This window comes from Cuculus canorus, chromosome 11 (assembly GCF_017976375.1).
Source record: "Cuculus canorus isolate bCucCan1 chromosome 11, bCucCan1.pri, whole genome shotgun sequence".
Taxonomy (NCBI): Eukaryota; Metazoa; Chordata; class Aves; order Cuculiformes; family Cuculidae; genus Cuculus; species Cuculus canorus.
In genome coordinates, this window is record NC_071411.1 from 2,713,418 (window position 1) to 2,738,198 (window position 24,781).

The following is a 24,781-nucleotide window of genomic DNA, read 5'->3' on the forward strand; positions in this document are numbered from 1 at the left end:
GTTAAAGAACCCTATTAGATTTTGTTGCCTAGAAAATGTGGATTTTTCTGTATTCTGATCTGTGTAATACATTCTTCTTGGGTTCTTAAGGTAACAGCTTTCCTGTTAGGAGAACACTATCATTTTCTGAATGAGTGAGGATATATAATATTTGACACATTGCTTTTAAGGAACATACACATTGTAATGTTTATAGCCACATTACAATATGATGTGAACACTTCCTTTTAGTCCCTGTTTAATTTACTTAGATTTTTATTTTAAGTAGTGCTTTGTGTCTACTTTTCACACAAAGGAAGTCTAGGGTATGGAATGACTGTTGCTGGCTGCCACATGTCAGGGAACACTAATACTCTTGACTAGTTTCTTATTTTTATTCTTTCATAAAAGCGAGTTGCTCTGCTTTTTCTGTTTGATGGAACACTCGGAACCAGACCATTTAAATAAATAATACTAAAGACATGATTTTGCTGCATAATCTGTCTTAGAAACCGCTTTATCTGATAGCGTTCTCATAGCTGTTAGCGTTTCTCTCCATGTTCAGGTTGATTTGTTAGGTACAGAAAAACATAATGCTACCTCCAGTCTTTTTGTTTCTGCCTGAGTTACTCCAGCCCCTGCTTTGAAGGCTACCGCGATGCGGGGTCATTAAGTGATGCTGACTGGCTTACAGATGCATAATTAGGATAATTTTCAGTGACTTTGTAATGTGTTTGCACATCTACTGAAGCCTGCTTGTGTTTTAGCTCGCATCTAACTTGTCTGGTAGGTCTCGTATGGCCTACACTCGCGTAGATATGCAATGCCAGACTGCAGAGGAAAAATGCGAGTACTATGTTGTTATGCAGTCAGAACATCCCTTGGCTTTGTCATCGCTTCAATATGTCTTTACTGAACTTGGATAGAAAGCGTGAAACGTTGTCAGCCTCCAGTGAACAATAATGAAAATGCCAGCTGGAAACTTGGCGCGTGTGGTGGGGAGCTGTTTGCTGTGTAACTGAATTACTCAGTGTGTCATCTGCCAGGCTTTCCTTCAAACTGACTCATAAGACGGGGGAAGAGGGCGAATAATTTAGTATGTGCAAAACCACACAGATTTTATGTTATGCCTGTCTGCGAGGTACAAATGACACCACTTGTGTTATTGAGAAACCTGGAAGGGATGGACATTTATTGCTTCCCGTCCTGTATTCCCACTGCCAGCATTCTTTCATTCCTGTTGTTTCTGTTGCTCATGTACCGTTTCTCCTGATTTTTATCTGCAGTAAATGTTAGTTCTTCATTACATTCCTTTTATTCACCCTAATCCTGAAGCATATGTGCTTCATATAAAAAACTTTCCTAGTCATCTATGAACTTTGTGAATACTTTATTTTGAAATTTTTATGCTAATTATGTAATAATTCTAAATTATTCCTTTCTCCTTCCTGTTGCTGTGCATGTTAGAGGTGCACCTTCAGGCTGTAGCATCAGTTTTTTCAGCTAAACTTGACAAGTTTTGAATTGAGTTGTGTTTAATGTGGTCTGGAGGATTATAGATGTTTTGAAATCACCTTTTTTGTTACATATGCAAAATTGCTTTTGAATTGGCCATTTTGCTTAGCTGGCGAGGCACCTTTGAAAATTCCAGCTGTGGTTTGTCAATTTGTATTCTTGCAGAGAGCTCTAGTCTGACAGCTGAATGGCAGTGGTTCAGTAGGCAAATGTGTTTGGCACAAACATTGGTGTTAATGGTTTGATGGTTAAGTAAGGATGTCGCTGTTTTATAGAGTGAGTGGCTGCACAGTCCTGTTATGTGGTCTCAATGGATGAACATTTCTCAGCACTCGTAGGTGGCCAGGGTGCGTTACCAGTGACAGAAATGAAGCCTCATCTAATAAGAGAGATTGCGATACCTTGATAAAGTGCGGGTTTTGCCAGCTTGAGGCTCAGAAGATTTATTTGTGATGTCCTTTTCTGAGATATGAATCAGACTGCCAGAGAGTGGTGAACACCCTCAAACTGCCTTTTCTTCTGGTTTTGATCTTTATCGTTTTGAAAAGTCAACTGAAAACCCACTCTGAGTTGTCCTGCTGAGCTTCCCATTTTTCCTTTCTCTCTCTGTAGCCGCTGCTCGTTATGAAGAAGGCGAATCTGAAGCCGAGAGCATTACTTCATTCATGGACACTTCTAATCCTCTTTACCAGCTTTATGACACGGTTAGAAGTTGCCGAAATAATCAAGGGCAGCTCATATCTGAACCCTTTTTCCACCTGCCCTCCAAGAAAAAATATCCTGACTATTATCAGCAAATTAAATCGCCTATTTCATTGCAGCAGATCAGGTAAGAAAACAAAATGCAGACTTCATCTGGTGGGAAATTATTTGAGGGTGTCTTTTATTCCCAGAATCCTATCTTGTGATCAAGTTGTGGAGATTTTTTGAGAGGTACCTACAAAGAGCGTATCTTCTGTTCTCAGGTGGGGATAGAGATATTAATTGTGCCAGTGAAAAGTTGAAGGTGTTGGAGTAAAAGCCCTGTAATGGCTTGGCAGTATGTTTGTGGAACTACAAAAATCAATTCCATACGTTTTACGGTATGGATTTTGCTTTCAGTACCAGAGAGCGTTCCGATCAGCTGGGGAGGTTATGGGGCAGCCTGTAGTGTTTGTTACCAGAGGGTGCAAGAGCGTGAAATAGTGTGCCTATCCTCAGTATTTGTGAGTGTGTGCATCGTACACTAGTGGTTTAGGGCAAAATAATCCTGATTTCAGGAGTATTTTGGTTTTGACTTTTTTAAATACCAGTTACATATTCTTTAACATGGGCTAATAATTGTTGCTGGAGTTTAACAAGGTAGAAATGGAGGCTGACTTTGCCTCTTCTTGGTGGCAATTTAATTGGTACCCAAACTCTCTTGCTTTTGGCCATGTGTTTGTGTTTGGGTTTTTATTATTATTATTTGCAGTTTTTACTAATGAAATTGAAAACTTATATTGGTGACTCATCTGTTTTTGGAGTGGCAGAAGGAGTGAAGCTGACAGGAAAACTTTCCGATTATCTGCTGCTTCAGTTGGAAACGTGAAAAACAATCTAAAAATACTGCCTGTATGTTGGCAAGATACCGATGTCTTAAACTCTTCAAAAACTAAAATGTTTTGGTTAAAATGAGAAAGACATCCAATAATTTTCTTCACATGTAATGTTTAGGATATTTGTCCGAAGCACCTTGCTTTTCTCATGGTCATTGAGGGCGTGGCGGTGGTGCGTAACCGGTCGGTGCGACCAGCAGGTGGGTCAGGACGAGAGGAGTGAAGGAGGGTGACTGCATTTTGCAGTTGTGACAGGTTTTTGGGGTGGTTTTATTGTTGCAGGTTTTCTGTTGTATTTAATGAGGTGTTGGAAGGTTTAAAAAAGATGGTTAGAATTTTCACTGCTTGTGTGAAGAAATAGAACAAAACACATGAAGTTATTGGCAAACAGGGCACCGATTCATCTGTTTAGCATGTGAAAACTGACTTTTTTTGTTAGTAGTTCTTTTCTTACTGTTTTCCTGTGAGGAGCACTTCTATGGGCAGCACAATCAAACAGCAGGTGGTTTTAAGAGAGGACATAAATTGGTGGGCATTGGTATGAGAGATGTTGGGTGCTTTAGGTTCTCACTGAAGATGAGTTGAACTGATGTGAAGATGAGTTGAACTGATGTGCAGCATTCGTGGCTGTGCGGAGCCAGCCTGGCGCAACGACGTCATACCTGGGCCCTACAGGTCCCAGCTGAAGTGTGCTGGAGCCTCAGCAGGTCGTGCTTCTGCCTCCTCTGTACCACATCTCCATCTCGTCTGAGTGTGAAACCAGGACTTCAGTCTGCACAGCTTCCAAGAGAGTAGCTCTCAGAATTAGTTGAAAAAGAAAACGTATTCCTGTAATTAGAGCTCTTGAGTATCGATTTATTGTGAAAGTGAAGATGTTAAAGAACTGTTTTGCAATGTGTAACTTGTGAAATGTCTGATTGGCCTTTCTCCTCTGCAGAACCAAACTGAAGAACCATGAATATGAAACTCTAGATCAATTGGAGGCTGATCTGAACTTGATGTTTGAAAATGCCAAGCGCTACAATGTTCCAAATTCTGCCATCTATAAAAGAGTGCTGAAAATGCAGCAAGTTATGCAGGTGGGTGGAGAAGAACAGTCGAAAGGGTATGACTTACGTATACATATGAAGTTATTTCCCTAATGAACGTATTTTCCAAAAGACAACACAATACATACAGAAGTTTAACTAGACCTGTATTTGCAGGAGTATTTTCTTGCTTAGGGGAAGTACGGGAATGAAGAGCATTCTTCAGCACGCCTGCTGTCTTCTGGGCTTTATTTGGTCACTTTTATTTCTTGCTGTGGATCTTAACTCAATTAAATTGTGAGGAAATGGATGATGTGGGATTTTTTTTCTTAGGATTTACGAGTAACTGGAGGATGCTAAATTACTTCAGATTTCATTAGATGTTCCAGCTCAGTGCTGCAGTCTGGAACGGCGTTGTTTTGTAATTGATTCCTGAAACATTTTCATATTGTTAAAAAGAATTATAGTGCCATTTTACATCCACCAACTTGTATTAATCACTGGAAGTAGTTCAATGGTGGTTTAATCTTAAAACACATACTTGTATCTTTCTTTGTGCATCTGATCTGTTCTGATGTTCACCGTTTTTCTGGAAATGCCCAGCAGGGAGTTTGAATTCAGGAATTTCTCGTTTTTTCAGGCAAAGAAGAAGGAGCTTGCTAGGAGAGACGACATTGAGGATGGGGACAGTATGATTTCTTCTGCTACATCTGATACAGGAAGCTCAAAAAGGAAAAGGTATGTGCTTCTATGGTTCCTGCAGACCATGACATTGCTACATCTTGGATGAGGCCTTGACTAGTGTGGTCTAGTGGGAGGTGTCCCTGCCCACTAAAGATCATCCAGTTCCAACCTCCCTGCCCATGGAACTTGATAATCTTTAAGGTGCCTTCCAACCCAAACCATTCTATGATTTTTGTTTGTTAAAGAGCTGTGCGTTTTAGCATTTGTATAAAGATTTGTAGTTCTGAAACTTAACCTCATTAAGCATTGCTTCTTAATTATTCAGAACTATTTGCTGACTTGATTTTTAGTTTTTGACCTCTTGGCAGTTGTCAACATCACTTCAGTAAGTGGTATGGATGTTGTATTTGCACTGGATTAGGCTATTTGTCAGTGGATTTCAGGATTTTTGTTAGTGTTTTTGTTATTTTCTTAGCCTGACGTGTGGACTGTCTTCACAGGTTGTTAGCAGTTATTGCCTCACCTGTTAGAGGATAATGCCATTTTGACATTAGTGTTGCAAGTGGAGAAAAGAGCCCCTGATGTTTATTCTTTTCCTTTTTGTCCTTCTCTTTAACCTAACAGTAAAAAGAATATAAGAAAGCAACGAATGAAGATCTTGTACAACACAGTTCTGGAAGCTCGAGAACCAGGCACAGGCAGACGGCTCTGCGATCTGTTTATGGTGAAGCCATCCAAAAAGGACTATCCGGACTATTATAAAATTATCTTGGAGCCCATGGACTTGAAAATGATAGAACACAACATCCGCAGTGATAAGTACGTGGGGGAAGAAGCCATGATTGAGGACATGAAGCTCATGTTCCGAAACGCAAGGCATTATAACGAGGAAGGCTCCCAGGTACTGTTTTGGTTCTGCAGTCACACTTTGCATCTTTGCAGAGGTATAAGTTATGGTAGGATGGTTTGGCTTTGACTATGACTCCCATTATTTATGATAATTGTTTATTGAAGGGTAGAAATGTCCCTTTTTCTTTTTGCTGCTGTGTTAAATTCTGTCTTTGTCTGTAGCTGTATAAACATGAAATGCAACGCATTCCTCTGCAAAGGTTAGACCTGGTTCCAGTTAGCTGAACTTGTTCCTCCACTACAAAGAATGTCAGCTGAATGCTTTCTAGTGAGCTTTAAAAAAATAAGCTGGCTACTAAATTCTCATTATTCACCCTCAATTAATCACATGAAAGCATTTGCACAGTGAATGGTCATCAGTATGTGATATGGAGCTGAGGACCTCTGAGAAGGGATATCTTATTTGGAAAGAAACCAGCTTTGTTTTCATGGAAGTGGAGAGCACGGGAAATCAGACTAGAAGACCTGACTTGCTTAGTGTAGCCAAAGGAGTCTGAAAGTAAAATGCTTTTCACTTACAAATATATTGGAGGGTGTTTCTATATTGTGATGTTTCTCAGCCAGCAAGTGTGATGGTGTGGAACAGAGTGGTAGTAAGAAACCTCCAGCTATTTCTAACGAGGAATTTGTTCAGCTACTGTACAAGACTCTATGGTGAATTTCTGTTCACCGGGGTCAGATTTGAAGACCCGGGGCGGACTGTTCTAGCCTTGCACACCTTGATGCAGTCACAATGGTTCAAGACATCTTTCATTGCTCAGCTGAAGGATTTGGTGAGGAAGTTGGTAAGATGAGTACACCTCACTGTTTTGTAGTCTCTAGAACAGAAGTGCAGTTTAGTTGGATAATTTATTCAAGATTTATATCTCCCTGATATAAATGGTGTTCATCAGTTCTGCTTACCCATGTAAGTCTATTAAAGGTGTACAGTTGAGAAATAAGCCCTTCTTTTTAATCAAGTACTTGGTCTTGTGTTCAGCTTTTTCAAACTAACATTTAATGTTTCTTGGGGGCTAGTTCTAAACTAGTCTAAACGCAGTAAACCTTGTTTTGTATTGGTTTTTGATTACTTTACTGATTAATAGGTATACAATGATGCCCATATGCTGGAAAAGATCCTTAAAGAAAAAAGAAAAGAGCTGGGACCCCTAGCTGAAGATGATGATGTTGCATCCCCTAAACTAAAGCTAAGTAAGGCAACCTCATGCATTGCTATGTCTCATTTCAACACCTATGAAAACTCGACAGTATAGATTAACAGATCTTCCTTCTAGAATAGAAGACAGGATCTGAGAACTTATGTGGACGTGGAAAGTAGAATTATATTGTCAAAATCATGACAGCAGTGTTGTGCTTGTACATACATGTAATAGAATTCAGTTGTTACATATAGACTTTTCTAAGAAAAGTAGCTTGGAATGAAGGAAGAGAACTTAGGGATGGTTGGAGTGACTGGGTCAAGTGTTGCTGTCCAAATGTGAGATGTATTATTTACTCAGTAACACTTCATTAGCACCCTTAATATGTGCTGCTGGGGTTGCTTACAATAAGGTGCTTCTCGGACCAACTCAAGCTCTTAATTTCCCTGGTCAAATGGGATTTCTGGATAATCATAAAAGAAATGTGAGCTTTACTTGCAAAATTATTGAAAGCCATGAAAAATGCAGAAGCAGGATTTTCAACAATGGCTGTTCCTAGACTTGTTGCTCTTTAAAACTAGATTTGCTACTACTTGAATCTTATACTTCCCCTTAATGTGTGTTCAGAACTGAGCAAACTGAGAGGTTAAAATTGCACAGACAAGCTTAAAGAAAATTACTGTGCACAGCGTTCTCGAAACAGAAATGTGTGGCTCTTGGGTAAGGTACAGGTAGGAGAGGATTCGCAGGCAGAGGCTATGCAGTACGTGAACAGGGATCTTGAATTAATCAAAAAGCTAATCTGATAATCCTGTGGGAGGCCTTATTTTACATTTTACCTATAATAATCCTCTCTAATTTGGCACAAACATGTCATAAAGGAGTCTGGTAATATTTAGAATGCTTAATTTTACTGATAGCAAAACCCCTGTGAATACTGCATTTTTAATAACTGTAGAGAGAAATTCCTGTATTGCTGGTAAGACCAAATTGAATTTAAGAGGAGTTAATAACATTACGTAGGAAAAGATGTTTCCATGCGTAACTCCGAAGAGGCTGTCACTGGGTGGACCACACAAGAATGTATCAGAGAATCACAGAACCATGGAATGGTTTGGCTTGGGAAGGACCTTAAAGCCCTTCCAGTTTCAACCCTTGCCATGGGCAGGGACACCTCCCACTGGATCAGGGGCTCCAAGCCCCATCCAATCCAGCCTTGAAAACCTCCAGGCATGGGGCAGCCACCACTGCTCTGGAAGATCTGTTCCAGGGCCTCCCCACCCTCATCGGAAAACATTTCTTCCTAAGATCTCATATCAATCTTTCAGCTTCAGACCATTCCCCCTCATCCTCTCCCTGCACTCCCTCATCAAGAGCCCCTCCCCAGCTTTCCTGGAGCACTTTTCAGTACTGGAAGCTGCTCTAAGGTCTCCCCACAGCCTTCTCTTCTCCAGGCTGAACAAGTTTGCCAAAAAATAACTTCTAAAAAAATATTCATACGATTATGAGAAATAAGGAAGCTGCAACTTGGAACGGGCTTCATGTTGTGACTCTTCTGCTCATACCATAAAGTGGTTCTTCAATAAGCAGTTCTTCAAGGGAAAGGACATGGGCAAAGAAGTGCACAAGCTCTGCTTTATAATGACGTTTTTCTTTCCCCCTCCCTTTTGTCTGCTTAGGTAGAAAAAGTGGCATTTCTCCTAAGAAATCAAAATACATGACTCCAATGCAACAGAAGCTGAATGAGGTGTATGAAGCAGTTAAGAATTACACAGATAAACGAGGCAGGCGACTGAGCGCCATCTTCTTGAGGCTGCCATCTCGGTCAGAACTTCCCGACTATTATGTAACCATTAAAAAGCCTGTCGACATGGAAAAGATCCGAAGTCATATGATGGCAAATAAATACCAGGATATTGATTCCATGGTAGAGGACTTCGTAATGATGTTCAATAATGCCTGCACGTATAATGAGCCAGAATCTTTGATTTATAAAGATGCTCTGGTCCTGCATAAAGTTTTGCTTGAAACTCGAAGAGAGATAGAAGGAGATGAGGATTCTCACGTGCCCAATGTCACTTTGCTGATTCAAGAACTTATCCACAACCTTTTTGTATCTGTTATGAGCCACCAGGATGATGAGGGCAGGTGCTACAGTGACTCCTTAGCTGAGATTCCTGCTGTTGATCCCAACTTCCCAAATAAACCTCCACTGACTTTTGATATTATCCGAAAAAATGTCGAAAATAATCGCTATAGAAGATTGGATTTGTTCCAGGAGAATATGTTTGAGGTACTGGAGAGGGCAAGGAGAATGAACAGGTGAGCGAAGCCATGCTTTTCAGGTATCGCTTGTTTTATCACATGAATTTTGCATCTTAAGGTAGACAAAGGCTGAAGGGTTTTTAAGATGTTCACTTGAGCTGTGTTTAGAAAACTGAATCTCTAAAGCGCTGTCAGGGCTTGAAGGGAATGTAGGCTTTTGTTTGAAAACAAGGACAAAGGTTTCTTGCCATGAGATGATTTTGATGCTCATCTGCCAAAAGCACACCTTATGAAAACCAGGTCTGTGCTCACTTTCAGACTGAAAAACAAAGAGGAGGAGCTGTTCGTGGTCTGCTTGACTAGGGAATTAATCTTTTGGAGCAATCACAGTTGTAGGAGTTATGACAATGTTGTCCAAAAAACTATGAACACTTGAATTGGCTGAAGTACTTGGGGATGGGCAGTAAAGTTAGTCATTTCTGATGATGCTATTACTTAAGTCTTCAGAAATTAATGGATGATAGAAATCCCGTGGCAAGGAGCTTTGGTGGCAACCAGTTACCTTTGATTTTTCTGGTGTTTCAGGACTGGTGTATTCAAAAATGCTGTTTTAGGTGAACTATAATACACACGCATGACAGCAGAGTAGCCGGTGGAGCATGACCTGCCAGTGTCTGCTGCTGCTCGGTAGGAGTAAGCACAGAGATCTGTTGTTAGAGTGAAGCTTCAGTTTTATCACCGAGTGTGGTGATTGATGGGCTTGTGTTTAGGATCCCCTTTGACTCTGCACAAACTATGTTTCTACCCTGTTGCATTTTTGTACAGGACCGATTCAGAGATCTATGAGGATGCGGTCGAACTCCAGCAGTTCTTTATTAAAATCCGAGATGAACTTTGTAAGAACGGAGAGATTCTTCTGTCACCTGCTCTCAGCTATACCACCAAGCATCTTCACAATGATGTAGAAAAGGAGAAGAAGGAAAAGCTGCCCAAAGAAATAGAGGAAGATAAGCTCAAAAGAGAGGAGGAGAAGAGAGGTAGCTACTTTCTTTTCATTTTAAGATGTATTAATTGAAACACGTGCACATACCCATGATGTATGCTCTGCTGTTGCTGCAGCTTCACCCACAGAAAGGACTTTAATGGTCTGCTTGTCCAAGGGTCTTGTAGTTTAATGTTATAAGAGATTTATTTTGATCCTTATCAGCCGTGCCGGGTGCCTTAAAAAAAGATACATAGGTAGGTACTAACCTTACATATACTCAGAACACATTGGGGTACCAGTAGTCGTATTTCAAGGATATTACAAAAGAAAACAATAGGCTTTTACTGTAGGTTTCTGCTGATAACGAACTTCACAATGACTATTCCAATTGACATCTTAAGTCATTTTCTTTTGCCAAATACTGGTTTCTTAATGTGCTGATGCTGGTGTCTGTGATCATGCTTTTAACACTGCTAAAGGAATGGTATTTAAATTATTCTTTTGCATTTCCTACTTGGCTACTGTGAGTGCAAAGAGGAGTGGGCTTGGAATATTTTGTAGGGCAAAACCTAGGACCTTCTGTGAAGGCCCTTTGTGTTTCACGATTCCTGGCTGTTACTGTCCGTGTAATTGTTGTGGAGCACGTCTAGGAGAATGAATAAAGCTTTCTAATTGCCCCTTTCCACAGATGGGAGCAGAGCTTTCAGCTCTTTGTCCCTCTAACGTTGTTCATCTCCCTGCATAGCACTAATGTCAGCTGATGTAAAGTCTTGGTCACTCCAACCAAGCTCAATGTTATAAGGGACAATAGCAGTGATGCCCTTTTCCTGTCTTCCTTTGAGAGCTAAAAACTCCAAAGAAAGCAAAACATGCCTTTCTGAAGGCTTCTGAGCTCAGTGAGATCCTCTTCGCTCACTGGGAGAGCTCAATAAAATTCAGCTGAAGAACAGAAACTTGACATTCAGCAGCACCAAACATGCTTAAAGCCTTCCTTCATGCTGGAAGTTCAGTGACAAGAGAGGACACATCTGGTGTCATGTGGCACTTCTGCGCTCAGCAAAGGGTGAGGGGATTTGTATCAGCAATCTTGGCTAATGTGGAAGTGTGGCATTACTGACATCTGCTTTTCCCTTCTTGAAATAAGAAGCTGAAAAGAGTGAAGATTCTTCTGGATCAGCTGGGCTGTCAAGCTTGCATCGGACCTACAGCCAGGATTGCAGCTTCAAGAACAGCATGTACCACGTGGGAGACTATGTCTATGTGGAGCCTGCTGAAGCCAACTTGCAGCCTCACATAGTCTGTATCGAGAGGCTGTGGGAAGACTCAGCTGGTAAGGATGCCTTTGCTAGAGGAAAACAATATGATGAAACTTCTCATTAATATTCAAAACTCTCAATTTGAGTGTTTTCCATGCAGATGTTATTCTGTTTGCAGAGGTATATGTGGACTGGTGAGTATTTTTCTTGGTTCTGCGTTGCTTTTGTTCCGAAGAATATTATAAATATAAAATTATTGGATCAGCACACACGTCTTGTTGTTCATCTCTACCCTCAAATCATAAGCATCCCAGAAAATAGGCTTTTTTATGTGGGATGGGCTCCTTGTAACTTAGGCACAGAAGAATACAGGGGCTTTTTCTGTGCTGAGAAATATGACCCAAAGATAGACACGTATGATTGCAAGTGCTCCACAGAACAACTCAGTTTTAGAACTTGCCTTTGTTTAGATTCAGCTCAATTCTGAAATTTCTGTTTTTTTCCTGGAAACTGCAGTCACTGAGAACTGCAGTGGAATGTAGTGGAGTTAAGCATTTCGGATGCACTTTTTTTTGAAGGGGTGGAACAGGTGTGTTAGAAGGACAGGTTAAAGAGACCAGGGCTCTGAATTTGAAGAGGAGAAATGCAAGGCTAGATATCATTTAAGTTCTGCAAAATCATGATGTGCATAGATAAGGTGAATGCAGAAATACTGTTCGACGAATCCAGCAGTACTGGAGTTAGAGGGCACTCATTGACACTAAGCAGTCAGATCAAAACACTTGAAAGCGTTTGGCTTTTTATTAAAGTGGGTAGTGAGCCTCATGGCTTCCCCAGGAGCCTATGGAGGCAGATTATACCAGCAGGCTCAAAAATGGGTGAAACGAGCCCATATACAGTGGGTCTAAAACAAATAATAAAGGGAATAACCAGCAAATAATAGCCAGGTAAAGAGAATAGCTCTCTAAAACCCCTCATGCAGTGACTACAGAAGGAGTGGAATGAGTTACGGAGGCTGGCCAAGATCAAATGCACTCTCCTAGTAGCCTGTCGTGCTCACGCAGTTGGACGCGGTGTCTTTGGGTAGATGGACCATTGACCAGTTGAGCATTTCTTACGTTTGTTTGTCTGTGTTGGAGAAAGTGAATGGCAGTTGTTGTTCTGGTTCAGTCTCCAGATCACAGATTTACTTTGATTTAGAAAAGTAGTGCTTATTTGTAATTTCCTAATAATTTTTAAGAATTCCAATTTGTCACAGCATAGCATGGAAGAAGTAGTTCTTAAAAGCTTTTGAATCAGTTATCCAAGGTTCTTCAAGTAATCAGCTGATTGTTCTGTAGACTTTGAAGCCATTTGAAGGACTGAAAGTCAAGATTTATAAGTAATAACTGATTCCTCCTTTTGAGCCAAGTGTTACTGGGGAAAAGACAGTTGGCAGGTGTTTTGAGCAACCTGGTTTTCCTTACCTGAAGCAGTAAACAAATCTTGTCCTGTTTTAAAACGGTTTCCTCTCTGTATAAATGGTTACATGGCTATTTTGATTAATCAAGCAATCTGTAGTTGTTTTTTCTTAGCCATGCACTGGAGAATACGCCATTTTACATATTTTACTTTCATTCTCTTTTTTGTTATTTATTTTTTTTACAGGAGAGAAATGGCTTTACGGCTGTTGGTTTTATCGACCAAATGAAACGTTTCATCTTGCAACACGAAAATTCTTGGAGAAAGAAGTTTTCAAAAGTGATTATTATAATAAAGTTCCTGTTAGCAAAATTTTAGGCAAATGTGTGGTCATGTTTGTCAAGGTGAGAGACGTTTAAAACTAATTTATTAAACAAATAATGTGTTCTTTGCTATTTTCTCGAAGAGCCACAGGCATTCTAACATAGGAACATTCTACTAATAAATAAAATAGGACCTGCTCCTGTGTACTGTTTGCTTTCTTCCTTTGCTTCATGCAATATGTAGTTCGTCCAAGTGATGGTGTTTCCTGGTGCTGGTTGGTTTGCAGAATCATATGCTTATTAAATAATTGGCTAACTGATTTTTTTTTCAGAGCACATATTAGAGAAATTGCAGGAAAATTCTTAGAGGTGCCCATAAAAGGGTGTAGATTTAACTTTGTTAGAGAAGGAGACTTGAATGGCTTGGTGAGAGTCTTTCATCTCTGTCTCAAGTTTGATTCCACACCATCCTTGTGCTGAGGATTTTTGATTTGTTTGTAACATACGTACCTCAGGCAGTTTTGTCAGGCAGTTTGTAACTGGATGATATCACTGTCACCTATCAACGAGCACGGAGTTCATTCTGTGCCCCTTCCCCAACTCCCTCTTCCCCAGTCGAAGCTTAGAAATCTTGTGAAGGTGGTTTTAGGCTGCGGGTCTTGTACTTGTTATTGTACCATTGTGGCAAATGAAGAAAAACAATTTTATTCACATGAGAAGCTGTACTGAATTTAGCTGCTTCTCTAAGGGTAGAAGTTACTGATTTTTGCTTTTAATTTTTAAAGTGACTTGGATGTCAATCTGGAAAAAAATAACTCCACAGAAAGGCTTTTGTTAGTCTAAAAGTGCTTCTGAACCAGAAAAAGAGGAAGCATGGGAGGGCGTTTGCTGTGTGTCTTGGTGGAGCGTGTAGGCGTTGCTGAAATATTTCATTTTTTTTTCTATCTGCAGGAATATTTTAAATTGTGTCCTGAAAACTTCAGAGATGAGGATGTCTATGTCTGCGAGTCACGCTATTCTGCGAAGACAAAATCTTTTAAGAAGATTAAACTGTGGACGATGCCTGTAAGCTCTGTCAGATTTGTCCCGCGAGACGTGCCCCTGCCTGTGGTCCGTGTTGCTTCCGTGTTTGCCAACGCAGACAAAGTGGATGAGGAGAAACATGCTGACATACTAGAGGACAGCAAAGTGGGAGAAAGTATCCATCTTGAAAAGGTATTTAAGGTGCACGTGGAACATCGGATTATCGTTGATGGATAAAGAATAACAAAACATAAGCCCTCATGACTTTGGTCTCACAGCATGCAGGTGCAATAAGATCTAAATAAATATAATGTTTCTGTTATAATTTGTTATACACATTTGTGAATAAATACAAACAAAACACAAATAGGGAGAAAATACACTTGTGTACGTATTTGCTAGGTTCTATAAATGCTTTCTTGCCATCATCTTAAGGGATTGAGTTTTTTTTAACTGCTTCAGAAAAGGTAATTATTGTTTTCCTGTAAAGCTTGCCTCAAGCCTAAAGAATCAGTAGATCTACAAGTCTAATTTTAGTTCCTGGCAATGCTGAAATTCTTTATTACGTTGGATTTCAGTAAAATAGTCAGTAGCTAGGCAGTGGTAAGCAAGACATAACGTTCTGTTGTTTGTGGCCTATTTATGGTTGATAAGTGAGCAATTTATTGTCAAAATGCTTAAGAATATTTGTCCAACATACCGGGTGAAGTGGTTTGATTTATTGTATTTATAGTCATAAAAAATTTAAATAAATGTATTCAATTCAATTTATTCCAATTTGTCTAAAATAAATTTGGAGCTGTAAAATAAATCCACTTTACAGAACCTCAGAAAAGAATACCCAGCACTCTCAATGCAATCACAGGCACCTCCCCAAGGTGTGGAAGCAATGGTCAGCTTTAATCAGACACTTAATGTTATTGTATTTATTCACATCATGGTGAAAGAAGGAATTGTTTCTACCAATAGAATGAAATCTTTGGGGTCTGGTGCTTCCACACCTTGGGGAGGTGCCTGTGATTGCATTGGCTTTCTGAAATCATAGACTAAAAGGCCAAAGGAGGCACAGCGTGAGTTTTGACTAGAAACTGAGAAATTAAATAGGGCAAATGGTATGAATTTGCAAGCAATTCATGGAGTGTTCACGTTACTGCCTGTGAAAGATGACTCATTACATTTATATGTACATTACCTTGGCCTATACTTAATTCTTGCCTCTTAAAGCACAATAACATGCTTAAAACAAACCATCGAAATAAGCCGATAACATACAAGGCTTGGCTTGGCTGGTTAGCTTTGAAGCAATAGAATAAAAAAGGACCTGAAAATTACTGTTCTGGCAAAATTACAGTTTTGTGACGCAGGATTTAGACTTAGGATACGTGAAGGGGATCTTTGGCTTTGCTCCTCACTTTCCTATGTACAGCTTTGTTTAGTGTTTACCTATTATTGGTAAAGATAGAGAAAAGTACTACCATAGAATCATGGAATAGTTTGGTTGGAAGGGACCTCAAAGCCCATCCAGTCCCACCCCTGCTATGGGCAGGGATACCTCCCAGTGGATCAGGGTGCTCAAAGCCCCATCCAGCCTGGTCTTGCACCTGGCATCTTTTTATTGACGTGCTTAGTTTTCCTTCTTCCACAAGTTTCTCAATGTGTATTCTTCTGCAGGACAAAGAAGATGTTCCAGTAGAAATGTCCAATGGAGAACCTGGTTGCCATTACTTTGAACAGCTCTGCTACAATGATATGTGGCTTAAGGTTGGGGACTGCGTTTTCATAAAATCACATGGGTTAGTGCGACCTCGGGTGGGCAGGTAGGTGCAACTTCTTTATTGGTGTTTCTTCTTTATTGTTATTAAAAAATAACTTGGATTAAAGACTGGTTGCAAAGCTATAAAATAGGTTAGGAAAAAATCTTCTGAATGAAGCTGAATGATTGTTACAAGCTCTTAACAGATCGAGGAAGAAGTTTAGCTGCCTAATAAAAAGGTGGACAGTTGTACGGTTGGAATAGGCTGTTCTTCCGTACTTGGTTCTAGGGGTGTTCTTCCTGAACAACCTAATGCATTCAGCTGTCTTATTTAGGAGGGATGGCCTCTCATTTACGTCAGTGGTTTTGTTTTCTTTCCAGAATTGAGAAGATGTGGGTGCGAGATGGAGCTGCATATTTCTTTGGGCCAATCTTTATCCATCCTGAAGAAACTGAACATGAACCAACTAAAATGTTCTACAAGAAGGAAGTGTTCTTGAGTAACTTGGAGGAGACCTGTCCAATGACTTGCATTTTGGGTAATTATTAACAAATTTAAATCCAACGGGCACTCTTTCTTTTCCTCTACAATCAGAAGAGATTTTCTGTGTGTAGACAGGATTCCAAGGATGAGGTTTTTTATGTTGAGTAGGTGAGGAGAGATTATTCAGACCATTTCTAATACACTTTCCTGTCTTTGGGACCTGTAGTGAGAATTTTCCCTATGAGATAGCTTTCTTACAATACGGGAATTCCGTGTACGTATCAAAGTGCACATTGAACATTGTCTGCAACTAGAGAACAGAAAACTCCATTATTCTTATTAATGTAATTACTCCCACCTGGAAAGTCAGTCTATAAGGAGATTGAAATTTGGTTTGTTGCATAATGACCGTGTACTTCAGCACAGCATCATAACTACAAAACAGTTACGCTTAACTGACTGGTGATCATGGGGTTTTACTATTTTCCAGATTTTCTTGTTCTTTGAACAAATCAGAAAGCATCAAGTTTGTTTAGGTTTCTTGTTGTGTAACAGGGATATTGAGTTGTGTAGTTTCTGTAGTTGCGCCAATACTGTGACTCTTCCAGACTTCTGGGACTGAGTTTCCATGTTTTCTGTAAAACACCTGTGAGCATGGCTGCCTTCTTACCCAGCTCTTTCATTCCTGCAGGGAAGTGCGCTGTTCTGTCATTCAAAGACTTCCTCTCCTGCAGACCAACAGAAATCTCTGAAAACGATGTTTTTCTCTGTGAGAGCCGCTACAATGAAAGCGACAAACAGATGAAGAAATTTAAAGGGCTGAAGAGGTTTTCACTCTCTGCGAAAGTTGTCGATGATGAAATCTACTATTTCAGGTGAAAACGTGATGGGAATGAGGGGGTCACGCGAGCGCTCTCCTGTGTTGTGGTGGATTGCCCCCCATTGGCAGCTAAGCCTCACCCAGCTACTCGCTTGTCCTCAGCAGCACGATAGGGGAGAGAGTTGGAAGGGCAAAAGGAGGGAAAACTCCGGAGTCAAAATAATGTCAGTTTAATAAGGGGAGCAAAGCTGCACATGCAAACAGAGTAAAATAAGGAATTAATTCACTATGTTCGATCAGCAGGCAGGTGTTTAGGTGTTTCCTGGAGAGCAAGGGCTCAGCATCATTATCCTGGTCCGCATCAAAAGAAGTGTGGCCAGCAGGTCGAGGGAGGTAATTCTGCCCCTCTGTTCCTTTCTTGTGAGACCTTATCTGGAGTATTGTGTCCAGTTCTGCATCCTGAACATAAGAAGGAGGTGGAGCTGTTGGAACATGTCCAGAGGAGTCTGCAAGGATGATCTGAGGGCTGGAGTGCTTCCCATATGAGGACAGGCTGAGGGAGTTGGGCTTGTTCAGCGTAGAGAAGAGAAGGCTCTGAGGAGACCTTATATCAACCTTCCAGTACCTGAAGAGGCTACAACAAAGCTGGGGAGGGGCTGTTCACAAAGGCTTGTGGTGCTAGGCCATGAGGCAATGGGTATAAACTGGAGAGGGGCAGATTTAGACTAGGCATAAGGAAGAATTTCTTCACAATGAGAATGGGGAGGCCCTGGCCGAGGTTTCCTAGGGAAGGTGTGGCTGCCCCATCCTGGGAGGTGTTCAAGGCCACGTTGGATGGACCTTGGGCAGCCTGATCTGGTGGGAGGTGTCCCTACCCATGGTGGTGGGGGTTGGAACTAGATGATCTTTAAGGTCTCTTCCAACCCAAAGTATTCTATGATTCCATGATCCCTAACGGTTATTTGGAAAGACGAACACCATCACTTCGAACGTCCCCCATTTCCTTCTCATTCTCCCCAGCTTTTTCGGCTAGGCACGATGCCATATGGAATATCCCCCTGGTCAGCTTGGTTTCGTTGTCCTGGTTGCCTCCCATCCCACCTTCTTGCCTGACCCCTCTCTACTTGATGGGGGCACAGAGTGGGGAAAAGAAAAGGCCTTGAGGATGTGCTAACACTGTTCAGCGATAACTACAACATCAATGTGTTATCAACACTGTAACACAGCAGAAAATTATCTCTATCCCAGACAGATGCAGGGCATGTGTGAAAGTGTGGTTGTAGGAGAAGAGGAATTTTAACTAATTGTGCTTCTGGAAAGAAGTCCAGATACCATCAGTCTTTTTGTGGTCTTTGTACCAGTGGATGCTTTCCTTTTATTCTCCTAACTTTAGTAAAAGTCATTACGTTATCAGCTTGGTAAATTCTTTGGATGTCATTAAAATGCATAAGCCCTCGTTATGGGTAACAAATAGCTTTCCAGTTGGTGAATATTGATATTAATAAAAACATTAAGTTCTAACTTGAGTAAAATGTAAGATCTAAGGCAGATGTGATGTTAACTGATTTTTATTGCAGCAGTAGTTATTTGCTGCATTGAAATCACCATCTAACTCATAAAAAATTGAAAACCAAAAAAAATCCTTCTAACAAGTGAGTAAAATGAAACTTTGCCCATAGGTACTGAATGATTTCTGCTCTGTTCGGAAAGGGGGTGCGAGCACATCCCGAGTCCTCGTTGTTCCTGTGTTGTTCAATGATAAAGGAAAAAAAGTTGATTTTCTTTTCAAAAATCCATGCTGTAAAGTAGGAGTGTGTTCTGAGCTGCTTTGTCTTCCTCCACTTTTCAGAAAACCCATCGTTCCTCAGAAGGAACCGTCTCCGCTACTGGAAAAGAAGATTCAGCAGTTAGAAGCAAAATTTGCTGAGTTGGAAGGAGGTGATGAGGACATGGAGGAGATGGGAGAGGAGGAAGGTGATATGACTGAAACACCTTCGATGCCACAGCTTCAAACCCCGTTAACCAATGAATTGGATATAATGCCTTATACTCCACCACAGGTAAGAGTCTTCCTTAAGAAACCTTTAAGCCTTCATATTCTGTGTTCTTTCCCTGACTGAAATAAACAAAAAAACAGTAACATTTTATCAGATATATATAGAAAAGACGTTTATTCTTTGATTTGGAGTGTGTGGAATAAATTACACAGAACAGTTCTGGCGTATCCAATACGATATCCGGTTGATAATATTAAAGGTAATCATTCAGTTGGGGAAAATCGAGGGTACATTTTTGTATAATATGTTAAAGTTATTCCTAATTCGCAGGTTTTCTATGATACTTGTTCAGAAATATCGGTTTCATCTATTAAATATGAAGTTGGGATGTAAGGGTTTAATTGTAATTCTCAAATTACCTAATGCCCATTCTTAAGCTTTCCTTACATTTTGGGAAAAAAGTTAGTATTTTGGGTGTTACATTTTGGTATGTGATGAAAAATTGCTGTGCATTGTCCTCTAAGAAAAAAAAAAAATCCCTTTTTTAGTATTGAGTTACCATTTTTACTTGGAAATAAGAATGTGTTAAAAAAGTTAGAAGAACTGGATGTCCTACAATCTTTAGTGTTAATTTACTGATAAAGAGCAATTGCGTGTGGCTATGTGCCGCTTGAATGCAGCGCGAGTCATTGCTGCTGCTTAAATGGGGGACTTCTGATCCTTTCTTTCTTGCTGTGTTTCTTACACAAGCCCTGGTATGTATGTAACTGAATGTTGAAGCAGGGGGAGGAACTGCTTTAACTGCTAATTAGCCTAACCAAAAAACTTTGTTTGCAACTGGATTAAAACCTTTTATATGTCTCATTGTGTTGCAACATCCAAGCTTATTCCAGTATTAGAGAGGCAATGGAAGTGACCTGCTGGGAACAGGAGAAGATTCAGACACTTTGGCAACGGACTATTAGGAAGAAATGTTCTCCTGTGAGGGTGGGGAGGTCCTGGCCCAGGTTGCCCAGAGCAATGGGGGCTGCCCCATCCCTGGAGGGGTTCCAGCCCAGGTTGGATGGAGCTCGGAGCCCCTGATCCAGTGGGAGGTGTCCCTGCCCATGGCAGGGGTGAGACTCGATGGGCTTTGAGGTCCCTTCCAACTCAAACCATTCTATGACTCTGATTCTATACTCTGTTCTATTCATGTCTCTGGTGAAAAGTGTCCTCTTAAACAGAGCTCCTAGGTGAAAGGCATGTATTTGCTTCATGTTCACTTCCAAGAACAGGATGCTATTTACCAGCTATTAAACCCCAGAACTTTAAAACTTCTTTTTCTCATGATAACTAAGAAGCTCTTGCTACACCTAAGGAAAAAGAGTCAAGACAAGTGAATACGTGGTACTGTGGGGCTTGACGAATAGGTGGATGATGCTCTCCTGCTGCCGTTTGCTGTGAATCAAGGAGAACCTAAAAAAGAAATATATATGGAACTTGTTTCTTTGCTTCAGCAGTACAGCTGAGAAGAGGCATAAAGGAGGGAGGGGGTCCCGCTTTATTTTTTCTTTAACATATTGAATATGTGCAGTTATCTGATTCAAATGGAGAAGATTCTGATCATCTAGAAATGTTTGTATTAGCCATGCAAAGAACAGAAAATACAAGAACCAAATCCAGAATTCTTACAGTTTGTCCAAGTCCTGTTTGCTCTTCCAAACTGATGGGTAGGCTTTTACAGTAAATTACTGGTATCAAAACTGTTGCAAGTGCTGTAAAAGCAAAACCAGCTGATAAACTTCTATGTATCGAAATGTGGATCTATAAAATGCCAAATACATCATTAGGTTTTTCTGTTCCTGAATGGAGAACTCTCCTTCTGCCAGCGTGGACTTGCCTGAAAAAACAGGATGAGTTGCACACACCTGGTGGGACAGCAAGCTGACCACGAGCCAGCGATGTGTCCTTGTGGCCAAGAAGACAGATTTTATCCTGGGGTGCGTTAAGAAGAGTGCAGCCAGCAGGGCGAGGCAGGTTCTCCTCCCCCTCTAGTCTGCCCTCGGGAGGTCCCATCTGGAGTCCTGCATCTAGTTTTGGGCTCCACAGTTCAAGAAAGATTGGAGAGAGTCTGGCAGAGGCCATGAAGATAATAAGGGACCTGGAGCATCTCTTGTGAGGAGAGACTGAGTGAGCTTGGTCTGTTTAGTCTGGAGAAGACTGAGAGGGAATCTCATCAATGCTTATCAATATCTAAATGGTAGTGGTCAGGAGGATGGGGACAGACTTGTCTCAACAGTGCCCAGTGACAGGACAAGGCACAATGGGCACAAACTGGAGCACTTAACATAAGGAAAAACTTCATTACTGTGAGGGTGACGGAGCAATAGAACTGACTGCCCAGGGAGGCTGTGGAGTCTCCTTCTCTGGAGAGATTCAGACCTCACCTGGACATATTCCTGTGCAACTTGTTGGTGGTGACCCTGCTTTAGCAGGGTGGTGGGACTGGATGAGCTCCAGAGGGCCCTTCCAACCCTGACCACGCTGCGGTTCTAATGTTTTCTTCCCCCCCCAATACTTTTCATAAGTGTGTGTGTATGGTCTTGTGCATCAATAGATGCACTCTCTCCTTAGGGGCTGTGAGGTTGGATGGTCCTTGTGCAGATACGTTCAACAGAAGCACGGGAATATTTTAAAATGCTGTTTCTCAGAGCTCTGAATTTTCTGTGTTGAGAGCCTTCTCTTCTGTACACTTGTGGTCATAACTGCTTTTTCTCACAGTCCACTCCCAAGTCTGTTAAGGGCAGCACCAAGAAGGAGGGATCAAAGAGGAAGATCAACATGAGTGGGTACATCTTATTTAGCAGCGAAATGAGAGCTGTGATTAAAGCTCAGCACCCAGACTACTCCTTTGGAGAGCTCAGCAGGCTTGTAGGAACTGAATGGAGAAACTTGGAAGCAACAAAGAAAGCAGAATACGAAGGTAAATAAAAACTAAGATGCTAGACTCTTTTCCTGTTTTTTTTTTCTTTCTCAACACATTCAGTACTGTTATTCAGATGGGAAGTTTAATAAAAGAAGATATTTATGTTTGTGTTCTGGACGTACCTTAAAGAGAACCTCATGTTGAGAGAGGACTGAAGAGGAGCAAAGAGCATGTTTAAGTTATGTAGTGCACAACCGATCATTTAAATGTCTTTGCTACAAATAACTGAATGAACAAAGACCATGAAAATGGGGACAAATTAGAAGTAAAGGGGCATGAAGCCCCTGCGCTGGAAGTCAGTTGGAACAATGGTTTGTGAAAGTTTCCTTAAAGGAGGACTGGGGGGAGTTTTGGACAGCGAGGTCTTCAGAGCTGTAGTAGCAGGTAAGAAGGCTTAGATTCCTAAAAAGTTTTAGTAGAATTAAACTAAAGATACTGTTTGGATAATGGAAATATGACCTATCGTCAGTCTCAGTGTTAATCAAGTATTGTAACTGATTTTGTGGAGAGATTTCATATCCTAAAGTAAGCCTAGGGTTATTGCATAGGCATACTTTCTCTTTTTTTTTCTCTCTTTTTTTCCCTCTTTTTTTCCCTCTTTTTTTTTCTCTTTTTTTCTTTTTTTTTTCTCTTTTTTTCTCTCTTTTTCTCTTTTTTCTCTTTCTCCTCTTTTTTCTCCTCTTTTTTCTCCTCTTTTTTCTCCTCTTTTTTCTCCTCTTTTTTCTCCTCTTTTTTCTCCTCTTTTTTCTCCTCTTTTTTCTCCTCTTTTTTCTCCTCTTTTTTCTCCTCTTTTTTCTCCTCTTTTTTCTCCTCTTTTTTCTCCTCTTTTTTCTCCTCTTTTTTCTCCTCTTTTTTCTCCTCTTTTTTCTCCTCTTTTTTCTCCTCTTTTTTCTCCTCTTTTTTCTCCTCTTTTTTCTCCTCTTTTTTCTCCTCTTTTTTCTCCTCTTTTTTCTCCTCTTTTTTCTCCTCTTTTTTCTCCTCTTTTTTCTCCTCTTTTTTCTCCTCTTTTTTCTCCTCTTTTTTCTCCTCTTTTTTTCTCTTTTTTCTCTTTTTTCTTTTTTTCTCTTTTTTCTCTTTTTTCTTTTTTCTTTTTGCTCTCTTTTTTTCTCTTTTTTCTCTTTTTTGTCTTTTTTGTCTTTTTTCTCTTTTTGTCTTTTTTGTCTTTTTTCTCTTTTTTCTCTTTTTCTCTCTTTTTCTCTCTTTTTCTCTCTTTTTCTCTCTTTTTCTCTCTTTTTCTCTCTTTTTCTCCTTTTTTCTCCTTTTTTCTCCTTTTTTCTCCTTTTTTCTCCTTTTTTCTACTTTTTTATCATTTTTTCTCCTTTTTTCTCCTTTTTTCTCCTTTTTTCTCCTTTTTTCTCCCTTTTTTCTCCTTTTTTCTCCTTTTTTCTCCTTTTTTCTCCTTTTTTCTCCTTTTTTCTCCTTTTTTCTCCTTTTTTCTCCTTTTTTATCCTTTTTTCTCCTTTTTTATCCTTTTTTCTCCTTTTTTCTCCTTTTCCTCTTTTTCTCTCTTTTTTCTCTCTTTTTTCTCTCTTTTTTCCTCTCTTTTTTCTCTGTCCATCTATCTCTCCTATATTGGTCATTGTGTTTCAACTTAGTGTGACTAAAGTGAAATACACTTGATCTTTAACTGCAGGCCCTTACCCAAGAGGTCTACACATTGGCTTAACATCCACAGTGTCTAGTCCAGTTAATATGTGGCAACGATTCCAATATAAACCCCATTTTTTTAACAACTGTTGCAATTTTATTGGAAGAAAATGCTGACTTGGATAGAAAAGTTTCACCACCCAAGGAAGTTATTGCCCAATTAAGTTATAACTTTGCTTTTTGAAAAATGAGATTTGATAGGTTTTCTCTGTACTCATAACTTAAAGGCAGCTTTCATCTTCAAACTAGAAGCCTGCATGCTATCACTTTCCACCCTCGGCTGTCTCAATCCTTTTAAAATTTGCGGTAGTGCCTCTTAGCTTTTCTGGAGGGTAATACTACGTGCGAGTTGTCTTTGTGAATGCTGCGAAGGGAGATGGTAACACTCTTTGTGAAAGTATGATGACATTACTTTTTTTCCTGTTGTAGCTCCCTTTTATACCCTTCTAGGTGCGCTTGGTAGCTTTGTACAGACAGGTCCCTCCTTACAGCCTCACTCTTAAGCAGTAGGACGGCTAGGACATCATTGCTTCCCGGCTTTGAGCAGCTCAATGTCTTGCACTTCTGCAGGAAGGCGTAGCTCTAACGTACTGGTAGCAGCAGTGTTTGTCCACTCTGTTAGTGATTGCTTAAATGCTTCCACTTTAATCCTCTTTCTCACTTAAGATTTTCCAAAGCTTTTGTGTTTTGGGCGGCAGTTTCTCTGGCTTGGTTCTGCCCAAAGCTAGACTGGCTTTTATTTGGTTTTGAGGGGGTTGGGATGGGATTACAAAGCGTCCAAACTGTGTCTGCTTACCATGTGCAAAAGGAGAGAAACTCCTCTCCTTCCGCTGTTACGAGTCAAAATTCATGTGCTCTGTAGCGTGGACATGTGCCAGGGAGCAGAGAACAGGAATCGTTTGACACCGCAGTGAGAAGATGCCTTTCTGTGTCCTGATGAAAAGTAGTTTGTATTTTAGCTCCATTTTGACCCACTGAAAATTCCATTTGACATACATGTAGGGCAATAGTTCATTTTTTTAGCAATAGCT

General features: G+C 40.4%; 1 protein-coding gene across 14 annotated transcripts in view; it reads left to right on the forward strand.

Moving 5' to 3' along the window:
• PBRM1 (polybromo 1) overlaps positions 1-24,781 on the forward strand; it is a 54,737-nt gene that overhangs the window by 16,898 nt on the left and 13,058 nt on the right. For all 14 annotated transcript variants that reach the window (XM_054076530.1, XM_054076538.1, XM_054076541.1 and 11 more), the window contains 15 exons: positions 2,107-2,323; positions 4,009-4,150; positions 4,740-4,837; positions 5,408-5,684; positions 6,778-6,883; positions 8,511-9,153; positions 9,922-10,133; positions 11,226-11,411; positions 12,985-13,142; positions 14,013-14,276; positions 15,756-15,901; positions 16,219-16,376; positions 17,013-17,196; positions 18,991-19,201; positions 21,899-22,100. In XM_054076530.1, coding sequence (XP_053932505.1) covers positions 2,107-2,323; positions 4,009-4,150; positions 4,740-4,837; positions 5,408-5,684; positions 6,778-6,883; positions 8,511-9,153; positions 9,922-10,133; positions 11,226-11,411; positions 12,985-13,142; positions 14,013-14,276; positions 15,756-15,901; positions 16,219-16,376; positions 17,013-17,196; positions 18,991-19,201; positions 21,899-22,100 — 3,204 coding nt within the window. The remainder of the gene's footprint in view (positions 1-2,106; positions 2,324-4,008; positions 4,151-4,739; positions 4,838-5,407; positions 5,685-6,777; positions 6,884-8,510; positions 9,154-9,921; positions 10,134-11,225; positions 11,412-12,984; positions 13,143-14,012; positions 14,277-15,755; positions 15,902-16,218; positions 16,377-17,012; positions 17,197-18,990; positions 19,202-21,898; positions 22,101-24,781) is intronic.